The sequence below is a fragment of the Phacochoerus africanus genome, chromosome 15 (assembly GCF_016906955.1).
Source record: "Phacochoerus africanus isolate WHEZ1 chromosome 15, ROS_Pafr_v1, whole genome shotgun sequence".
NCBI classification, from domain to species: Eukaryota; Metazoa; Chordata; class Mammalia; order Artiodactyla; family Suidae; genus Phacochoerus; species Phacochoerus africanus.
Genome location: NC_062558.1, coordinates 55,551,237 through 55,569,004, shown reverse-complemented (window position 1 = coordinate 55,569,004; position 17,768 = coordinate 55,551,237). Strand labels below are relative to the sequence as shown.

Here is a 17,768-nt window from a genome sequence, read left to right as displayed (position 1 = left end):
TGGATGCAATTTCTAGAGAGAAATGTGTTAACCTGTTACACATAATATACAATACACATTGTTACACACATACATATAATTTGTTATACCCAGTTCTTCCTCTTCTAAAAGTTATAATTACCAAGAAAGTGCGTAACAGCTCTGAGAATACAGTATGTAAGACTAAAACCTAGAAAAAACAAGGTAACTAAGGACAAACAAGTGGAAGAGGGAGAAGGAGTCTAAGTTGGCTGCACACCCCGTTTCTGAAGCTGCAGAGGCATTTACTCTGGTGGCTCCAACAGCACAAAGGAGGGTCATCCCTCGCCTTCAACACAGAATTCTAAAATTTGAAGATGTGGGTCCCCAAACTGGAGAATGCCAGATGCAAATGTATCTGATATAAAAGGGGCTGGGGGTCCCTTGGCTAGGGGCCCATGAAAAAAACATCCTAGAGAGGGGCTCAAAATGAAGACTTGGTCCGAAGCACATCCTCCCAAACCTGGGCCATGAAGGGACAACAGGGCAATTGGCTGGCCCCCCAGAAAACAGGCCCTGCAGTCTTCAGAGACTTCTTCCTAATGTACCTCGCTGCTCTGCTCCTAAGGACAGAGAAATAAGAACATTCAAAATGTCCAGCCTTTCTTAAGCCAGCCCCACTGGTGCTATAATCACTGAATTTTCAAGAACTCACATGGTAAAACTTTAGTATTTAGTTACCACTTCTGTAGTACCTTTTTTTCCCTTATAAATGTCTTGACACACTTTTGTGGGGGGGCCATGCCTGGGACATGTGGAAGTTCTCAGGCCAGGGATCAAACCTGTACCACAGCAGTGACAATACTGGATCCTTAACCTGCTGAGCCACCAGGGAACTCCTTCACACGCATTTACATGAGAAACTTAGATATAGCTCGTCAAGTCCCACTAACTTGCTGTCATTTTGCCATATTTCACCCCAGACACCTGGGGCACTCCACAGCCAACATACCAGCACTTGTGAAACGGCAAGCAGAAATCCTACTATTTTCCATAAAGGTTTGAAGAAGTAACAACCATATACTCAAATTAAAAATTACTAACTTACTCTAAAAAACAAAAAAATCCTCAAGACATGCTATGGTCCTGAGGGTGAGCTGCATCTTCTGCTTCTCTGAAGCTTCCAGATTACGTGATACTTCCCTAACACGTGATTTATACCGACCTTCTTTCTCCTCCGGCAGCTTTAGTAAGTACTCGAGGATATTCATCAAGCTTTGTATCTGATGCTGGACACTGAATTCACAACAGACTGAAATCCAAAATTCAGTGTCTGCCTCTAAAATGGCATCCTATGTAAAGAGAAATAGGTAATGAACTATACCTCTCAAATGTTTGTTACTTCTAAGTATAAATAAAGGAAACATTTTAAAAATACTTCTTAGCACAGAGTCACTCCATATCATTTTTCGTTGTCGTGTGTATGGCCAGAGGAATCAGTTACTGAGCTCCTTACATAAAAAAATCAATTTATGAGGGTTATAAGGTATAACTCTAGGAACAAACGCATTATGATGTGTGATCCCAATAGAACTGAACATATACAGCTTTACTTTGAGTAGGTTCTAGATCTGTTCCTATGTCCCATTTCTAAGAAGCCATTTAAAGGCAGCCCTGGACCTGTAATTTCTACCCTCTTCAAAAGAGTCACCTGCATCTCCCTGACTTCAATGACATCGACCCTCCTCTCTTCCCCTTGAATGTGACACAGTTTCATTACTGCCCAGCCGTACTCTGCTGGGCTTAAAACAGACCCACCCAGCCGGACTACAGCCTCGTGTCTAAGAAAAGTCAGGTCACCCTCAGGTGAAGTCCTGTTGTTTCAGAGGGTATTCAGAGGGGCTCCGGCTCTGAAAGCAGCTGCACAGAATGCCAAAAATGTCCTTAAAAGAAGTTCTGAGCAGGTGCTGTCAGCTCATGCACACAAAGCCCCACATCTGAAGTGGAAACTAACGCAAAACCCTTGTAAATCATCACCCGTTTTCTTTCGTGTTGCCTTGCGCTATGTTCTGACCTTTTCTCCATAGGCAGCTGCCAGCACTGTCTTAGTGACGTACTGTTCAAAGAGCAGGACGAGGAGAACCCAGAGGAAGCGTTCTGCACCCAGTGTGTCCACGAGCTGAGCAAGGATGGGCAGGCGCCTGTGCTCGGGAACATGCGGCAGCGCATCCACAAACACGTGAATGATTTTGACCACGACGTCCTCCACGTTTCTCGTGACTTCTACAGAGTCACCTCTGTCCGACTGCAGGATAGCAAGCAGGACCAGTGAGCAGATGCTAATAACCCTCCAAGGACAAGCATTAAGGAGACATGAAAAGCCTTGAGATGGGCCCCCCAAAGCTGTCAAAGACCCATCAGTGAGTGCTCCACGACTGTGGCTTACGGCCTGGGCACCACGGGGCCTGAGGGGATGCAACGTGGAGGACACGAGCCCTGCCCCAAAGGAGACAAGTCACCTCTACAAGTCAACGCACATGTGAAAAGACAACAAGAGGCACTAAACGACAGGTGCTATGGTTGCGCACTGAGAGCAAGTGTGCTCCTGGGCCGTCCCACAAAAGTCAAGCAGGATTTGGGCTCTGCCTTGAGAAGGGTATAACAGCTCCCTGCTGCGTTTAGAATAAAGTCCAAACCATTTTACTCTGGTATTGGTGCTCAAAAGATAGTTGCTGAGGGAAAGAAAGAAGGAAGAAATAAACACTTGCACAAACAAGGCCCTCCCTACTTGCTCCTGCCTCGGCCTCAGCCTTGGCATCCCTCACACGCACTGTGCACACGGCCAGGGGCGACCGCCTGCCGCTCCAGGGAGCAGATCCTATCCTCTCTACACCAGTTCAACATCCACTTGTTAGGAAACTCGGTGGACATCTGGGCTCACATGGACGATCCCTATTTCTGCTCTTCGGCATCTCTCATGTTAATGCATATCCTTATCTCCTTTTTGTATGCATGTCCTGTACTGGCTAACTTATTGGGCACAGAGAACACCAACCTTACCCAAGATTTTTTTTTTTTTGCCTTTTCTAGGGCCACTCCTGCAGCATATGGAGTTTCCCAGGCTAGGGGTCTAATCGGAGCTATAGCTGCTGGCCTACGCCAGAGCCACAGCAACGCGTGATCCAAGCTGCGTCTGCGACCCATACCACAGCTCACAGCAATGCCAGATCCTTAACCCACTGAGTGAGGCCAGGGACCGAACCCACAACCTCATGGTTCCTAGTTGGATTCATTTCTGCTGCGCCACATCGGGAACTCTCCTTACATCAAGATTTAAAGGAGAAGGTGCTGGGTGTGGTCAACTGACCGCCTGTGAAATGGTCAATAATGCAAGAAAAGACAATAACAACAGTGGAGGTAAGCAAAAAACCAAGTGGATAACCACACTTGTTCATCTCCAAGGCTACTCTTTAGTGCAAATTCTTCGCTCTGTTCTTGAGACAAGTCTGACAGAGACATGTCTCACTCATCTCTTTGCGTACTGAGCTTGGAGAACGCTTGGTAAACGTTGGCTGAACTACTTAACAACACCATTGCAGTCATAGCTCTAAAACTTCTATCTTTGTTGACCTACGTGAGGGTCTTAACAAACTGCCTCAATGTCCTCAGTTTCTCAGAGGAACGTTAAGGCACTTGTATGCATATACCCTTGTGGTACGGGGCAGAACCGCTGGGTATATTCATAAAATTTTGGAAAAGACATTATTTCCAAGATTAGTTTGTAGCTTCACCACCTTAAAATTTAAAAGGCACAAGTAGCTGAGCATTTCAGAAAGGATTTTAATGTCACTTATTTACCATTACCGGAATTTCATGCTACGTGAAGTCTTTTTTTTTTTTTTTTCCTTTTTTGGCTGCTCCTCGGCACATGGAGCTCCAAGGTCAGGGATCAGATCTGAGCCACAATTACAACTTATACTGCAGCTGTGGCAATGCTTATCTTTAACCCACTGTGCCAGGCGGGGATCAAACCTGCATCCTGCCTCCACAGAAATGCCGCTGATCCTGTTGCGCCACAGCAGGAAATCCTGCAAAATCTTAAAAATTAAAAAAATGATCCGGCATTGCCACGAGCTACGGTGAAGGTTGTAGACATGCCTCAGATCCCACGTTGCTGTGGCTGTGGTGTAGGCCAGCGGTTGCAGCTCCAATTCGACCTCTAGCCTGGGAACTTCCATGCATATACCGTGGGCGCAGCCCTAAAAAAAACAAATGAACAAACAAACACCAATGATGGTAGAAAGACAGATTACCTGAATAAGTGCTGGAATAACCATTTTCACTGTCTTGCTAATAACCTGAAAACTGTAGGTGTCATCTAGACGCATCACATTGGCTCCCATAAATGTAAAAATAGACATGATATTGTGTAGAACTTTATCCTGAAAGAAAACACATTTTTCAATATTTTCCATTTTAAGCACATCACCTATTAGTGATTCAGTATCATTCAGCAATAAAAAGAAATAACTCAAATTAAAAATGGGCAAAGGATTTGCAATGACCTTTCTCCAAAAATAAACAAATGGTCAACAAGCACATGAAAAGATGATCAACACCAGTTATTAGGGAAATGCAAAATCCAAGTCAGAAGACAGGACTTCATACCCACTACGAATGACTATAATAAAAAAGACAGGTAGTAACAACGGTGAGGGAGTGGAGAAATGAGAACCCTCAGACACCGCTGGGCGGGTACAAAACAGTGCAGACACTTTGAAAATAGTCTGACAGCATCTCAGAAAGTTAAAGGTAACATACGACCCATCAATTTCACTCCTGTTGAAAATACTGAAAAAAATGTTCACACAAAACCTCAGATACAAAGGTTCACAGCAGCATAACTGATGACAGCCAAAAAAATGGAGACAACTGAAATGTCCATCAATTAATGAACAGGTAAATAAATGTGGTATGTATATTCAATGGTACATTATTCAGCCAAAAATGGAATATTGATTCAAGCTTCAAAACTGATAACCCTTGAAAACACTACGCAAAATGCAAAAAGTGAGACACAGAAAAAGCCACATTATTACATGATTCCACTTATGGGCAATGTCCAGATTAGAGAAAGCAGACTCATGGTTACCGGGAGGCTGGTGGTAAAGGGAATGAGGAGGGAAGGCTAATGGATTCAGGGCGCCTTCCTGGGGTTGATGAAAATGTTCTGGAAGCACAAGATGGTGATGATGTGTGTACAACTGGAAATATACTCAAACCACTGAGTGTATACTCTACATGGGTGGATTTCATGGCCTACGATCTCTATTTCAATAAAAACAAAAGAAAAATATCAATGACCCTGAATTATTTCTGGATTATCAACCCCTTTGAGAGCTACTGACTCCATTCCAAGGAGAAAAACAAATCCCACACACAGTAAACCTACATGCGATTTTAGTAGATTAAGGCTGAAGAACCGCTGACCTAAATCCCCTATGTGAAAATCATTTCACTCTCTTTCAACATCTTTAAATGATGTGTTTCTATAAGGAACACAATTTCTTCAACTGAGGTAGCTGATAATGAAATTAATGTTCTTAAGTCACTGGTTGAAAGCTGTGTGAGGATTATCTGAGGATCAAAGGATTTTTTTTCAAATGACACTAATACTGTGCCACTTACTGGATTGTTACACTGCACCAGGCATCACCTTCCCCCAACAATCCTATAAAGAAGGTTACTATTATTCTCCACTTTACAAAAAGGGGCACCAAAGCTTAAAATCAACCAGTTCACAGGCTGAGAGGGCCACCAGGCCTGTAAGATCTAAAAATCAATTGGATTCAACTGAATTCAACTAAGTGTACGCCTATGCATTTCCATGGAAGAATTAAAACATGACCACTCACAGGAAATATTCCAGCAACAGTACCCAAAAGTAAAAGGGCATGGTGATGGGTCTGAGGCATCTCGGAAACTCGGATGCACTGGACTATCAGCTCCACGTTAAACTTCTCCTCATCAAGAATATCTGCAGGGTGAGAAATGAAGAATCCCTAGTGGTAGGTGCCTTCATGCTCAAAGTAGATAAGCCTGCCCCTTCACTTCCAGCAAAGCGCGTACCTTTTGGTATCTTGCTGCCATCTGGAGAGAGCTTCTGGCAGATGTTAAGCAAACAACTAAGAATTAACTGTTTGGTGTATTCCATACTTCCCTGCTCCGGTGGCAAAGGCTCTAAACACCTTTGGGATCCCCAGAAGAGAAATGATGAGAAGTGAAAGAGTTGTACGATCTCAGTGTTGCATTAAAGACCACTGTCTAGGACACTCAGTAAAATACTAAGCATCCACTCTACAAACACAACGCAAGATTTCTAACTCTGATTCTTCTAATGTAGGTAGATGGTAATGTTGAATTACTTATCCTTTCTATTACCCTTTCCATCAACCTCTTTTGCATCTTCTAAAAGGACAACCTAGAGAATTACTTTCTTTTCAGATGAGAGCACACATCCACAATTCAATGCATAAAACTATTCCTATCTAATAATGCACAAAATATAATGCCTTAAGTACAAGGAATGATGGCCCAGGACACGGTATTGAAAGAGAAGAAGGAAAGCAGACTATAAGGGGAGAATGTTTCAGTTCTATGAAATCAGGATGAAGTGTAGTTTTGGGCCCTTGGCAATGGGCTTCTATAACCATTCTTTACATTTTTCAACTACAGTATTCAATTTGCTTTATTTTACAGACCAGCTAATAAGCAAGGAGAGAATGTGAAAAGAGAATGTTAAATAAGATGGGCAAGAACTACAATCTTACAGATCAAGGGCAAGTGTCATTACCTTGACAGCAGGTTAAAAAGAGTTGGTATCAATATCTGAGGACTTTTGAGTTTCTTTTTGTGCTGCAGTAATTCTAGGATAAGGGTTACTCTTTGCCAGTAAGAAACTCCAACTTCCTGAACAGATTCTAGATCTTGTGATTTTCTGAAAAACAGACCAGACAAAAAGTTAGAAAAGCAAACACTACCAATGCTAAGTAAAGACTGCTGTATACCTGATTATGCCAACGTGACGGTATCAAAAAATCACAAGAGCTCCACCACATTCAAACCCAAAGGACAACAATGTTTTCACCACACAGGAGGCTCTTACTTCTGCTGCATTTTCTGCCTTCGTGTTTGCTGAATCGTGCCTAAGGACTTGGTTTTATCTGGTGGCTCCAGTTCTATTCTGATTTGCTCAGCGTTAACAGAAATCTGAAACACAAAGGAAGAATGGGTGAAGACAGAGTTCCATGGGATAAAATTATAGAGCAGTCAACGCTGACTAAAGAGATATAATGAAAACATTTCTGCCCACTTTTACGTTTCCTTAAGACTCTAGAGCCCAACCCAAGCCCAAAGGCAAATCCCACTGATAATTTCTTATGTTTTCTTTGGGAAATGTTCCATAAACCAACAGCTCTATGAAGATTACACACATACACACACACACAGGAGCACATTATACACACTGCTCTGTGACTTAGTTTGTTCCACTTGATTTAGAAATCCAGGTATATTATGTAACATTGTGAGAGCTTCAGAATCTGGACAAGTGGAACTTTACTATACTATCATCTATTTCTGTGAAGGTGTTTTCCTAAGAAGTACAACAAAGCAAAACACAGAGTAACTAAGTGGTTATTCTGAACTACAGGTAGGTTTCAATACACATAAAACAATGAGCATTTCTCAATTCTATTCTGTGTGTCATTAATCGATTGTGTAGATTAAGTAGAATAGTCTGCTACCCAGCTGGACATCAAGTCACCATCCATTCCTGTTCCTTGCATAAGAGGTAGATCCTCCCCAGTATGAGAAAGGTCCAAACTAACACACAGGGATCTATTCAAAACTACAACTACTTCGTACAGGAAAAATAGTGAAGACACATAACTCTGACCTATTTTTCCATGAGTCTGCCTAATGGGAATGTGTGACTTCCTAGAGGAATTATAACATGGAGGATGCTTAAATATGGTGTTACATGGGCAAGAAGAAACATTAATAAACAAGTGGCAAAGGGAGTTCCTGTTGTGCAGCAGCGGAAACAAATCCAACTAGAATCCATGAAGATGTGGATTGGATCCCTGGCCTCACTCAGTGGGTCAGGGATCCGGCACTGTCGTGAGCTGTGGTGTAGGTCGCAGACTCAGCTTGGATCCCGCATTGCTGTGGCTGTGGTGTAGGCCGGCAGCTGCAGCTCTGTTTTGACCTCTAGCCTAAAACCTTCCATATGCTTGGAGTGTGGCCCTAAAAAGCAAATAAATAAATAAATAAACAAGCGACAAAGCCTGCAACTTACCCCTTTAAAAACACTGCTGACAGTCTGAGCACAGCATGAATTTTTACAGTTCACCAGTAAATCAAACAACATGCACAAAAGCTTCTGCTGAACCTTTTCATCTGATATAGCTGCAAAGAATGGCTTCGTAATCTAGAGGCAGGAAAAAGGCATTTGAGATCAATGAACAAACTTGAAATCCAAAAATGATCTTATTCTTAGTGTGAGACTGCTCTCCCATTGTGCCAGTTTAAAGGACTCACACGTGTCATTCAGTTTACAAAACGGGTCAAATATATCATAGTCCTTTAAAACATGGCCAGTCCACTTTATCTTCTCCAAGTAAAACATTACAGATTTCCAAAAGCTTGAAGATGCTTTAGCTTCTGAAAGAAATCACTGACCTTTTCGAGAGCTGTAATCTGAGTGGTTGGCATTCCTGTGTAAAGTTCCTTCGTTGTGTGCACGGCTTTTATAAACACATCTAGACTCTTTGGATCCTTGTGTAAAAGGGAAGCTGAATGTTCATTATATTTTCCCAGAGTGAGATGCAGAGCAATGACCTCATCTTTCAGGACAGCTATGGGCTCCTTCTGGATCTTTTCTAATAGTTGTTCCATCATAGGCAGCAGCTGAGAAAGCACCATCTAAAGTTTGGAAAATTTATCAGTAAATAGTTATTCATACTGATACAAGTTTTTGCTTGCTGTACCGAGACATCCAAAGATACGGTGCAAGTCTGGCAGCTTAGGAAGAAAAAAAAACCCAATTATAATGATCTCTTAGACATCAGACAAGGACAGCTATTAATCCAACTAAGGCACTCAGGTCTCTCTGACAGTTCTGCCTGGTAGCTGGCAAAAGCTCTAAATCCTTTAGTGAATGACAGGAGAAATAATCTGTGAGCATCCCAAGACTTTCTGAAAACAAAAGTACAAACTAAACTCAAGATTTGGTTTGTTTCCAACTGGGTATAATTTATGTGAATTCAAATTATGTATGTGAAGTCTTTAATAATTAAACCAGGAGCCAGCAAAATGCAGCCTGCAGGCTAAATCCCAGGGACCATCTGTTTTTGTAAATTTGGTTTACTGACACACAGGCACACTTACTTGTTTACATATGGTCTGAGGCTGCTTTCTCAAGAGAATGGCAGAGCTGAATTGGCTGCACAGAACTTAAAATATTTACTACTTTTTCCTTTACAGAGCAGAATTGTCGATTCCCAGTTTAAACTGTACCTGGGATGACACAGAGCTGATAAAGGCCATCTGTGCACTCCCACCAGGACAATATAATTAAATGGCTTCTACTCTATTTCATCCCTCTTTCACTTCTCCAAGTTGCACTCCATACAAGAATGGTCAAGTCCACTGCAAACACGAGGATGAGGTGTTTTTCTCTGCTTATCAGCACGCACAAACAAGGGATTCACAACCTCTTCCTCTTGTATCATGACTCCTTGACAACATAATGAAATCTTTGGCTCCCTGTGCCCCCCCAAATGTATAGCCACATACATTTTAAAAATGAGTAAATGATTTTGGAATGTACACAGACTTTTGTGTCCAAACATATTATTTTCTGGAGGATTTTCACTGGACGAATAAACACAAATCAACATTTTTCAGCAGGGCATCATCAGTGTTTTTCCCCGGGTGATGTTTAAATTCATTTAAAATCAAGACAATGGTTAGATGGGGGAGCAAACAATTTTAAAATGACAAAAAACTCACTAATATTTGCTTTTTGAATCCTCAACTCTTCCCCATCTCAACTCTTCCCCCTCCCACGTTAGTTAAGATGTTCACCTCTGGGTGTACACACGTCACTCCGTCACTCTCACAAGGTCTGGCTCACACTGAGCGGTTACAACAATCCGTAGTAACAGCACCCAGAATGTCCAGTCCGCTTAAACAGCACATACCTCACTGCTGACGTCCCGAAGTACTTTCATCAAATCTTTTGCAATATAAGATGGGCAACTATATACACAATAAAGTAGGTTTTTCAAAGTTTCAGACAACTTCTGATGAGATTTCAGTTTCTTTTCTCTCTGCAGTTCCTCAAATAAAGTAGCTAAATCCTAGGACACAAAAAAGAAAACCAGATTAAAAAAAAAAAAAAAAAGGTTACACATAGTACTTATGGAAGATTCTTTCCCAAACGATATGATATTGCTCACAAGTCTTCATTTCTCCTTGAAACCCTTGAAAATCCTAAGAGAAGAGGCCATCACCACCCATCAGGTAGCTTACTACCTACCACAGGTACACACTGGCCTTTCAGCCAGTGAAAAGACTGCAGAAATGAAACATGGTGTTGCGATCTTTTTTAAATGGGGGGAGAAAGATGTGCACATATGGACATAAAAAAAGTTCTAAATTCAATGCCTTAGTCCATCAAAATCCCTACAAAGCAGAATGTCAAGAAAGGAGAGAACTGTTGGAGCGACCACGCAGGCACATGCACAGCCTTCTCTGCTGAAGGGTTTACCTGCACCACATAGGTGGCATCTGAAGTGATCTCCTCTGCTTTAGGAACCAAGTGATCTATCACCAGATGGAACTGGGAAGCCACTCCGCTGAGGGCCTGGAGACAGTGAATGGCAGCCCGCCGTACTTCTTTTATGGGGCTTCCCAGATTAATGAGCAGAGAAGTCACCACTAAAATCAATGGGAAAAATGTGTGAGTAACAATTTAAAAAATGGAAATAATACAAAATGTTTAAATAGCACCAAAGGGTACATGATGAAAAGTTTTCCTCCCAATTCGAGTTCCCTCTCCAAAGACCACTGTTCAATTCTTTGTTTACTATTCTAGAGAAGTGTTAGACATACACTGGTGTATTCTTTTGGAAAAACACAAATGAGGCCATGGAATACATACCTTGCTCACCAATTGCTGTATCATTTCAATGTATATCACAAGTGTTTCCCATATTAAGAAGCACTTATTCTTTTAAAACTGTACACAAATACTTCATTGTATTTTCCTTATATTTTCTAAAACCAGCACCTTACAGGTAAAAGTTCGGATTGTTGCTAGTCTTTTGGCATTAAAGCTGCTGCAACAAACACCCTGCACATACATCCTTGCATGAGGGTGCAGAGGAAATAACCCATTTGCGCATCATGCTTTGCAGATATTCTGCCCTCAACTGCTATTTGTTTTCACTTTCTTTTGTTCTTTTTTGGTCTTTTTAGGGCTGCACCCATGGCATAAGGAGGCTTCCAGGTAGGGATCAAATCAGAGCTGTAGCCGCTGGCCTATGCCACAGCCACAGCAACATGGGATCCAAGCCACATCTGTGACCTACACCACAGCTCACAGCAATGCCAGATCCTTAGCCCACTGAGCAAGGCCAGGGATCAAACCCATGTCTTCATGGATACCAGCCAGGTTCGCTACCACTGAGCCACAATGGGAACTCCACTTTCTTTTTGATGTGGAAATTTTATAGCATTATATAAGAATTTTTCTTCCAGTTTTATACGCTGCTTAGAAAGGCCTTCTCCACTTTAAATCAATTTAAAAAGTATCTACACTGCTATACTTAGAGAGAGAGCATATGTACTCCATGTTTTCTTCCAACATTAGAGCTAAGTATTTTTAATACGAAATCTTAAGTTCAGGTGAAATTTTTGTCTAAAGAATGAGGCTGGAGCCAAATGTTTCCAAATGCCTAGCCAGACGTCCTGTTTAATAATCCCCTTAAGAACCTCACAGATCTGGGATGTCAGCTTTATCATTCTTACATTGCATAGGTAAGAATTTGAATCTTACCTATTTCTGCCAACTAGTACTTCTATAAGCATGCTCAATAAAAGTGATAAATTTAACAGAGTGCTTTTCTTTCCCCAATCATGCGCACAAATCCTAGCTTTTGATTTGAGAAGTATTTTCATGTTACCCCTACTTTGCTGTCACTTGATTAGGAATAATTACTGAGTTATCATGCCTTCTCAGATCTTTGGACATAATTATATGGGTTTTCTTCTTTAACAATGATATGAACAGTTATATAATAGAATTCCTTATTTTGAATCAATGTTGTGTTGTTGGAAGTAACTCCACCTACGGAAATACTTATTTTGTAAAACAATGAAGCAGATATTTTATTTTGGATGTCTGTATAACTATCCAAAGCTCTCCTTTGTTCTATGCCCTGCCCAGTTCTTCAACATTGAAATAACCATCTTCAAGGACCTGGTACCTGTGAAATCAACTGACTCAGGGTTTTTTGAAAAGACAGGATAAAGAGACATCCAAATTCCTTTTATGGTAATTAGTTATTTAAGCTTTATTCCATGTATTTACCGAGGTAAATTTGGCTGATTTTTTTTTACCTTGCTAGCAATGATCCATTCAACACATTTATCACTTCTGGAATGCTAAGAAAGAGTATGACAAGTTTTCATACCTTTCCAAGAAGGTCATATGAAAGCTAGAAATCCTTCCTAGTCTCCAAAACATTCATTTATAAAATACAGCAAAAAATGCACAGGAAAAGTTGAATTCGCCTAAAGGGCAGCTTCAGGCTAAGATACCTATTTGCTAAAAAAATTCCTAGTGGGGCAGAGCTTCCAGAAAAGTCCAAATTCAAAAAAAATTCAAAATCTAACTACTATGGTTACCATGTTCAAGTAAGGTATTAGAACCCAAGGTAAGTCAAAACTACATTATTTCGGCAATCAGCTTTTAGGAATGTCCCTCCATTTAAAAAACTCTATGTGACTTTATCCTTGCAACTACTTTTATTATGTAAAATAGCTGATTCTACATAAAAGTTGAAAAAAAAAAAATACTTGCGTTTTGCTTTTTTTTTTTTGGTCTTTTTAGGGCCACACCCACAGCATATGGAAGTTCCCAGGCTAGGGGCTGAATGGGAGCTGCAGCTGCTGGCCTATGCCACAGCCACTGCAACGCCAGATCTGAGTTGCATCTGTGACCTAGGCTGCAGCTTGTGGCGATGCTGGATCCTTAACCCACTGAGAGTGGCCAGAGATCGAACCCACATCCTCATGGATACTCGTTGGGTAGTTGGGTTGTTAACCTGCTGAGCCACAATGGCAGGTTTTGCTTTTAAACATGTCAATAAACTTACTACAGTGATAACAAACCAACAGCAGTGATAACAAACCAAGAGCAGCATCCAGCTTACAAATGGTAAATGCTTATTCATTTAGCTAAGATCTGCTACATGCAAGCCTGAGCTGAAATACGTATTTGCAGAGAAAGTAATAAATGGCGGCTAGATTTCCCAGCCACTAACAAAAACTCATATATTATGTTATAATATTGCAAAGCCCTTTTCTTTTGAATAGCATGATAGTTTTCTAAACACATGAAAACTAATACCAGCCAACACTCCCTAGGCTCCTCAGGAGGTATGGCTAGAGGCTCACTAGAGACTTGCAGTGGAAAGCTCCTGGGACAAGACTGACAAACAAGTGGCCCTCTACTTGAAGCCCTGGGGACCCTAGCATATAGTCCTTGAGCTTCCAGGTAGAACAGAGCACATCTCTGTTTTCAGAGGGTACTGTGACATGTCCAGGCAGCATAAATGCAGAAGTACTTTAAGAAGAGGGGGAAATGACAGAAGGCAAGGCAGCAGGGGTAGGAAGGGAACCTGTCTTGTGCAAACCAGAAGAAAAGATAGGTCCTTTGGCCCTGCTATTTGCAGACAAAGAGACATATCTTCCTCAGAAGCCACTGCCTTTGATGCCAAAGGTTAGATATGTCATGCTGAATTAGAAAATCAAACTAGTTATGACTCTTTTGAAAACAACCTCAAGTTTAGCAGTAGACTACACACAACGTTAAAAAATTTTGGTATCTCAGAGTTCCCGTTGTGGCTCAGTGGTTAACGAACCCAACTAGTACCCATGAGGGTGTGAGTTTGATCCCTGGCCTCGCTCAGTGGCTAGGGATCTGGCGTTGCAGTGACCTGTGGTATAGGTCTCAGACGTGGCTCAGATCTGGTGTTGCTGTGGCTTCAGCGTAGGCTGGTAGCTGTAGCTTCAATTAGAACCCTAGCCTGGGAATTTCCATCTGCTGTAGGTGCAGCCCTAAAAAGACAAAAAAAAAAAAAAATTATGGTATCTATCTCCATACAATATTTCACTCTGCAGACATTTAAGAAAAGATAAAATTCTATATTTATTAATATAAAGATGCTTACAATGTATCTATTGAAAAAGTTTAAAGAATGCCCAGGAAGTTCTCATCAAAAAAACAAAAAACTTAAAAACTTTCTTTTAAAAGTAAATCCAGGAGTTCCCGTCGTGGCACAGTGGTTAACGAATCCGACTAGGAACCATGAGGTCGAGGGTTCGGTCCCTGCACTTGCTCAGTGGGTTAACGATCCGGCGTTGCTGTGAGCTGTGGTGTAGGTTGCAGACACGGCTCGGATCCCGTGTTGCTGTAGCTCTGGCGTAGGCCGGCAGCTACAGCTCTGATTAGACCCCTAGCCTGGGAACCTCCATATGCCGTGGGAGCGGCCCAAGAAATAGCAAAAAGACAAAAAAAAAAAAAAAAAGTAAATCCACCTGAAACAGGGACTGCAATTTACAGTAAGTAGTGGAAAATTCATGGGATTTTATTTCATAAGTAAAACTTGAAATTGTATATCTATCTCATATAAAACAAAATTTTGGTAACAACTGTAATTACACGCTCTTTTAAGGAACTACTACAAGATAAACATTGAGAAATTGTTTTGAGAAAAAAGTATGATCATTCACTTTATTTTCACAGAACATTTATAAGGAGTGATTTTAGAATAAAACACTTAAAAGCATCTTCAAATTTCCCATGGGCCACTCTTATTCCTCTGATACTTAAATGATCATTCTCATCAGCTTTTTCATTTTGAATCACTATAGAGTCTAAGTCTGCCAGAACCTCTCATTTGTCAACAGCTTTGTAAATCAATCTATTTTTCATTATCACATTCACTGACTTCATGAAATTTTTCATCTTTTCCAAAACTTACAATTTCACTTAAAAAAAAAACCATAAATTTTATTTTTGGATGTTTCATTAGTGAGTACCCAACCTGAAAATGACTTTACATTTGATAAAAGAGATAAATCCAGGAGGGTTGCTTGAATGGAGACTGACTTTTATAATTCATCAGTTGAATACTGAATTGTTTTATGATGGTCTGGCTTCCCAAGAGAGCCTTGTTATTATTCAAAAAACAAATAATTGAGGAATTCCCATTGTGGCTCAGAAGCTTAAGAGCCTGACAACCAATCTGGGTTTGATCCCTAGCCTGGCTTAGTGGGTTAAGGATCTGCTGCCATTTTAATTTTTAAATTTTTGTATTTTTTCCTTTTCACAGCAGCACCTGCAGCATATGGAAGTTCCCGGGCTAGGGGTCAAATTGGAGCTGCAGCTGAGGCCTTCACTGCAATCCCAGCAATGCCAGATCCAAGCTGCATGGGTGACCTAGGCCACAGTTTGTGGCAATGCCAGTTCCTTAATTAAGGCTAGAGATGGAACCCACATCCTTACAGAGACTATGTCGGGTTCTTATCCAGCTGGGCCACAATGGGAACTTCTCACCTGCCATTTTTATTATTTGTTTTGGTGAGATTTTACAATTGAATTTAGAACTTAAAAGTAATGCTCAGAAATAACCAGAAACAATCTATATATACAGAAATACACACACAAAGACAGAGAGAGTGTACACTACATACTAATAAAAACTACAAAAAGAAATTCTCCAAAGTACAACCTTCATCCACTACACATAGAGAAAGCATTACCAGCCGATCATGATAGAAGGGACAACGCTACTTGGGTACCTGGAGAAGATGTGGATGCCAGCTGGTGTTTACACTGAGCCTTCTGCGAAGAGAGCATTGCACAGCCCACATAAAGAGCTTGGGTCTGCAGCACTGTTGTCACACTGAAGTTAAGTGGATTTGAAAGGCTGGACCCATAGGTCCACAAAACAGAAAAGAACTTGAATAAATGGAAAACATCTTCTAGATGTACCTAAATTAAAAAAAAAAAAAAAAAGACAGTAAAGTTTAATTTTATTCAAATAGGTTGGTTCCAAATCCTCTTTCCACTAGCATAACATACAAATAACATACTGCAATGTTTTGCATTGTCTAGTCACTTAAAATTATTCTCTGCTTGGTATTTTAATTAACAGGAAAGGATGTACAAGAGTTCAGAGGACGGATCATCAGTGGTAATCAGGGGACTCACTGCAATGTTGCACTCAACCACACTTAACAACAATTGGGGAGGATGAGGTCACCAAGCAGAAAACCAAGACAAGAGTGATGTTGGGGAAGCCTCACCAAGTATTTTAGAGATGGAGTGAGCAACGTCAATGGTGTCAAATGTTGTTGAAGGGGCAAAGAACTGACCGCTGGGCCTGGCAACATGGTAGTCATGGTGCGGTGACAAAATCTCCTCATTGAGTGATCCTTGATTATCCTAAATCACCTCTCTGAACCTCAGTTTCTCATCAGCCAATCAGACTGGGCCATTCTGATTATTAAACATGTGAACAGGCCTACCACCTGCTCAGTAAGTGGGCAGGAGGCAATGTCAATCTCTGTGACTGATGGGTGGGTATCAGGACTCAGTATTGCCTTACAGGCCCCATGTTCATTATCACACACTCTTGACTGTTTAAAAAACTCTTTCATTTTCATGAAAAAATGTCATTAACTAAAATAACCTGTATCTTCTTAAAGGGAAGAGTGGGCCTGAAAAACATGAGCCTGGTACCTTTATAAAAAGCTTCATCAGAACCCGAAAATGTACAGCTTCAGCACCGCTGAGGATCAGCTCAAAGAGCCCAAGGAGCAAGCGCAGGTAGTCTCGGCTGTCTTGCTGCAGCTGCTCAGGATTCCACCACCTGTCACCTACGGGGCGGGGGATACAGGGCACACACCTGCGTAAACACACTGCTAGGAGCTCCCAGTCAGAGAACAGGCAGGGGTCAATCATTCAGTTTTCCACAGTATCACCTGCAGAAGATTCCCAGCTGGTCCTACCTTTAGGAAAAGATTTAGGAGCCTTAAGTGCGTGAATAAAGTTTTTCAGTGCAAACACGAGTAAAACTGAGTCCTCCACGGCAAGCCTCTGGACAGTTTTTAGCTGTTCTATGTAATGTGTCCACAGCTCCAATGGTGTCCCTCTGTCCATCATCAGCTCAAAATGCCATTCCGAGGGGATATCCTGAAATGTTAAAGGAAGCAAAAATAGCACAAATTTAAAGAGGTTCTGAACATGGGTTATAGAGGTGGACAGTAAGAGATAAACATCTGGGTAATATGCAAAATATACGTGTATCTGAGTGGGGAGAGGATTAAGATTTGGGGTTTTGTTTTTTGCCTTTTAGAGTCGCACCCTCAGCATATGAAAGTTCCCAGGCTAGGGGTAGAACTGGAGCTACAGCTGCTGGCCCACACCACAGCCACAGCAACAAGGGATCTGA

The 17,768-nt window shown here is 41.4% G+C and overlaps 1 protein-coding gene across 1 annotated transcript in view; it reads right to left on the bottom strand.

Annotated features, from left to right (window-relative positions):
* HEATR1 (HEAT repeat containing 1) overlaps positions 1-17,768 on the bottom strand; it is a 47,916-nt gene that overhangs the window by 11,971 nt on the left and 18,177 nt on the right. The window contains exons 18-31 of the mRNA XM_047762306.1: positions 17,326-17,509; positions 17,057-17,193; positions 16,114-16,306; positions 10,793-10,962; positions 10,224-10,382; positions 8,701-8,943; positions 8,318-8,449; positions 7,124-7,227; positions 6,812-6,955; positions 6,088-6,206; positions 5,874-5,995; positions 4,272-4,400; positions 2,033-2,263; positions 1,184-1,310 (exon numbers count right to left, since the gene is read on the bottom strand). Coding sequence (XP_047618262.1) covers positions 1,184-1,310; positions 2,033-2,263; positions 4,272-4,400; positions 5,874-5,995; positions 6,088-6,206; positions 6,812-6,955; positions 7,124-7,227; positions 8,318-8,449; positions 8,701-8,943; positions 10,224-10,382; positions 10,793-10,962; positions 16,114-16,306; positions 17,057-17,193; positions 17,326-17,509 — 2,194 coding nt within the window. The remainder of the gene's footprint in view (positions 1-1,183; positions 1,311-2,032; positions 2,264-4,271; positions 4,401-5,873; positions 5,996-6,087; positions 6,207-6,811; positions 6,956-7,123; positions 7,228-8,317; positions 8,450-8,700; positions 8,944-10,223; positions 10,383-10,792; positions 10,963-16,113; positions 16,307-17,056; positions 17,194-17,325; positions 17,510-17,768) is intronic.